General features: G+C 51.7%; 1 protein-coding gene across 1 annotated transcript; it reads right to left on the reverse strand.

The window, feature by feature from the left end:
- Positions 1–1,741: 1,741 nt before the first annotated feature.
- LOC138365880 (uncharacterized) lies at positions 1,742–3,148 on the reverse strand. The gene is made up of 2 exons (XM_069326553.1): positions 2,045–3,148; positions 1,742–1,840 (listed from the first exon to the last, which is right to left on the reverse strand). Exons 1-2 carry the CDS (start codon positions 3,146–3,148, stop codon positions 1,742–1,744), a joined length of 1,203 nt encoding a protein of 400 aa, XP_069182654.1.
- Positions 3,149–4,618: the final 1,470 nt, after the last annotated feature.

Below are 4,618 nucleotides of genomic sequence, written 5' to 3' on the forward strand. Positions count from 1 at the left end.
AGTTGAGAACAAATAAAAAAGGAGATAAAAAAGGGGGGAACATGGCTGAAAAAGCAGCACAAATACAATTCTGTCGACAAACAGCGCCATTTAAAAAAAAACAGACATTGGTTGGCAATAGAGGGGTAAGGTAGGTTACAGGGAATTTATTAGGTATAGCTTCGTTTTTATCTTAAACTGGTTAAGAGAGGTACAGTCTTTAAAACATGGTTGGGAAGGTCATTCCACATTCTGGGTTCCTTGATTTGTAGATCATTTCTAGTTTGATTAAGTCGTACTTTAGGAATATCAAAACTGTATTTTCTGATCTAGGAGGAATAAGACACCAACAGCATGGGGACCTATTTATTTAATTTTTTAGTAGAAACAAATAAATAAATTTTGCAGACCATGTTAATGAATCAGGTAACTTGTATAATTTACAACAGCATAAATACATGTATAACTTGACTACAGTACAACAACTTATTAACATTAATACATATGCTTATAGCCGGTAACTAAATAAAACATGGTCTGCAGAACGCCGAATCCTTATTAACTATGTGTACAAGTAAGGCAAACGTTTAACATAATTTTCAAGTAGAATCAGGGCTTATAGAGTAGCATATAGTGGCCTAACACATGACAGAAATAATGTGCCAATCCCAGACATAATGTGAAATCGTAAATTACCAGTAGCTGTAGAATACACCTATAGGACAAATTTAACATTACTCTTACAAGTCAGAGTAAGTAGCTGCGGACAGCGTAATACTTAGAGGCCGGCGCTGCACCCCCACTCCGCAGAGCCAGCAGGCCGGACCCCCCCCCCCCCCCGAAGGGCGAGTGCCCGCTGGCCGCGGAATGTTTTCAATGTGGAAGCGTGATGACATCTTGCCTGACGTATGAGTGAAAAACGTCACTCCTCCACCATCCGACGGCCTTAATCGTTTCCTGTACATGCCCGTCAAGTGACAGCTGCGTGGCCCGTCCAATCCGGAAAGAATGTGGGGCGTAGTCATTGGGAGGGAGATCTAAAGCAGCTAGGGCGACTCGTAGTGTCCGAGAGAAGTCTTGCCTCGTCACAGGGGCGCCGTGTGCATTGAGGAATATGAGTCCTGGCGCCGTACCCCGTAGGGCGAGGTATTTTGAGAGGGCTCGGACCAGGCAATACCTGTTATTGGGGTTCTAATTCAAAGACAGCGTAGGCGTGCGACCCGCATTGTGTTTGTAGGAACCAAGTAATATTTCGAGCCGTGTGCTTGTAAGTGTTACCTGTTCCAGCCGGAGCGTGTGTTGACCGTTCGCAGCGTAGGCTACTTCCCCAGGATGCAGGCATGCGTGAAAAGCCAGGGAAAAAATTGCCCTGTAGCATTTCTTATCGTGCTCCAAGATACATACTTTTCCCAGAGCTCGCAGAAGACGGTGTAGTAGGCGCCTCGTCACAGGAAGACGCCGTACCGTTGATCGCTGCGCAGCTTTTCGTGCCCCTTTTAGCAGTTGAGTGACAACAAATTTACGTGTGGGGTCCTTCCGACCATTCAGTTTGAAGACGAAGGCTATAGCCGCTAGGTAAGTGCTCAGGGAGCGGAAAACCAAACCCCGCGTGAGTAGAGACTGTAGGAAGTTCGCAAGTGTTGAAGTTGGGGCATCAAGAGGGTGAATCCCCCGCCGTTCCCCCGCAACATACGCCCGTACTCCGCCCATTTTGCCTGATATGCACTCCGTGTTGCAGGTTGCAGAGAATTGAGTAGGGTCCTCAAAGTTGCAGGGCAAAGTTGCGGGGCAGTAAGTGTTGTGGAACGTCGGCCGGTTTCTCTGCGAGGCCCGCTTCCCTGAGGAACTTGTGCGGCAGGACCTGTAAGCGTGAAAGGGCATCACAAACTGTATTAAGCTTGCCGGGAATGTGTGATGGGAGAAGTGTGATATTATGCGTAAGCAGGAGTACGGCCAGAGGCCTGACTATTTACATAAGAATTGGGCACTTGGCAGACAGCGAAGAAAGCACATTTACCACGGCGCTATTATCAGACCTGCAGACTAGCCTCTTGTTGGACAATACCTGAGCGAAGAGGGCGATACCCATGTAGAAAGGATAAAGCTCCAGCAGGGCTATGTTGAGCCGTCGCCAGGAATCTGGACACGTTCCCCGGAACCATGCTGCCCCCAATGTGAGCCCGTACCCTCTCGAAGAGGCGTCCGCGCCCATCGATAGAGACACAGCAGACCCCCATCCTCCATCCGGGGGAAATACTGTAACACCGTTAAAATTGCTGAGGAAGGAGCGCCAGGCTACAAGGTCTAGCTGAGCCTCAGCGTCCAGTAAGCATAGACGCGAGGGACGCTGTACTCCTCGAGTGAGCGTGTGCAGTCGTCTTAGGAAAGCTCGTCCTCCCGGAATTACCGCTGTGGCGAATTGCAGCCTTCCTACGATCGACTGAAGGTCTCGCAGGGAAAGTGATTTCTTTCCCAGTGCCGTCTCTACTTCTGCCTGGTACTTCGTTCGCTTGTCCTCTGGAAGTCTGGTTTCCATCCTACATGCATCTATTTCCAAACCTAAGAACGTAAGCCGAGTGCACGGTCCCGCAGTCTTGTGTGGCGCGAGGGGAACCCCCAGTCGTTCGCAGAGAGCGGTGAACACCCGCAGGTCACGCTGGCATCCGTTAAAGGAACTGCTGACGAAGAGAAAATCGTCAAGTACCTTCACAACACCTCGCACGTTGAACTTCTCCTCGAGGATCCATTTTAGACCACTTGAAAACGTCTCAAAGATCCTGCAGGAGGGGGCGGCTCCCATACTGAGCATCTTCTCGTAATAGTACCGCCCACCGTAAGTAAAACCAAGGAGATGATAATCGCTCGGGTGTACCGGTACGATCCGAAAAGCTTCTGCAATGTTACACTTTGCCAGGAACGCCCCTGGCGAGCACCTGACGACCAACTCGATGGCATCTTTGATATTCTGGTAGTGCACGGTTGAAGTCGCCTTAGGAATGTTGGCATTCACGCTTAGTTGTGAATAAGGGAAGCTAAGATTATGCAAGAGCCTGAACTTACCTGGCGTGGATTTTTCTCTCAGAGCTATGGGGGAACACTTAAAGTTCGGGAGCGGTGGGTCCTCGAAAGGACCCGCTATTCGACCCAGGCTCAATTCTCTGTCTAGCATTGGTCCCACACTATGTGGGCGGTCCGTCGTGTCCGAAGGGTTGCTTGAAGAGAGAGGGGTCCGTGTCCCTTCAAAGCCAAGTAGGAAACCCCTTTTGAAGCCCCTCACTATGTATTCCCGTAATGGGTAACCCACCAGTAAAACATCAAGTGCGTCTGCGTTGACCGGCGTTGGTACGTCCTCGGATGTCCATATTTCCGGTGTTCCTTGTATACTTATCCTGTGGGGGGCGACGTTGTTGCCACTCCTCCCCGTGTCCTGTGCGCGCCTGTGAGCAGGGACTGTAGGCGGGGTGTCGCTTGTAACATCGTGGGCAAAAATGTTTAAACGCACAAGTGGGTTGTCGGCAGCCCGGACCTCTTGTGTGGAAAGCGTAGCAGTAGCCCGGGGGAACTGCCGCGCCTCGTGCATTGGCTTGAAAATTTTCTGACGTTCGCCCCGAGACCAGACGCATAATACCCTCCTGCTGGATGCGCTGGACTGACCGCAGTTCCAGGTCCAGTCTGTAAGCTCGCCATGGGCAGCCCGACCTTTCCCTGTCCCACCTGAACGCCTCATCGTACCACATCCAGTCACCTCTGAGGGACGTTTTCATAGTTTTTACATACCTAACGTATGTGAACAGCTCCTGCCCTGCCTCCGGGTGCTTCTCTAGGTAGATCGTTGCGTATATGTCAAAAGCATGCTCCCACTGATCCGGTGTTAGAGGCGGGAGCTTTTTAGCGGATGCTTGCGAATCCGAGGCAGGTGCAGGTCGCGTCTCAAGGCGCCCTGCATCCCGTTCATATCCAAGAAGATCCCTGAAATCCACGTACCTGTCCGCCCAAACCTCTCTGATGGACTGAGGGACGTGTTCGCCCAGACGTGGGATGTATGTGCCCTGCTGTGTCCCCTGCCAGGTGATGAGTGGCGTGGATGTGCTCTCTAATTGGTACTCACCGTCCGTGGACATGCTGGTGGAACTGTCGTGTCGCCGTGACGGGCCGCCCTTGGCTCTTTGGCGCGTGCGTCCTACTGTAGGGGAGGGCTGCCCAGCAGTGACATCTCCCGCGTTTCCTACGTCGTGTGTGCTCGCGGCTGCAGAGGAATCCCGTGCCTGTGTGATAAGTGCCTGTAGCGTTGCCGAGTCTTCTGCTGAAATTTGTGTGGGCAGTGACGCTGATCCGGCCCCAGCGATTTCAGCTGGTCTGATCCTCGAGACATGCTCATCCTCCACCTCCGAGTCCCCAGATGATGTCCCCGAAGAGGGGGAGGCATAGCGAGCTGGCTTTGCCCGCGTCCTTGCTGGCTGCGTCCTTGCTCCTCCACGTTGGTGTCCTCTCGTAGAGGCCACCCGTGTCCTCTTCTTCGATGAAGACGGCGGGATGACCGGATTCTCGTTCCTGTGTAAAAAGAGGGAACAGGGGCAAAGTGAATAGGCAACGTCATAGCTACTACAAGGCTACAGCCCCCATCAGAATAATTTATGTC

The sequence above is a fragment of the Procambarus clarkii genome, chromosome 2 (assembly GCF_040958095.1).
Source record: "Procambarus clarkii isolate CNS0578487 chromosome 2, FALCON_Pclarkii_2.0, whole genome shotgun sequence".
Classification (NCBI taxonomy): Eukaryota; Metazoa; Arthropoda; class Malacostraca; order Decapoda; family Cambaridae; genus Procambarus; species Procambarus clarkii.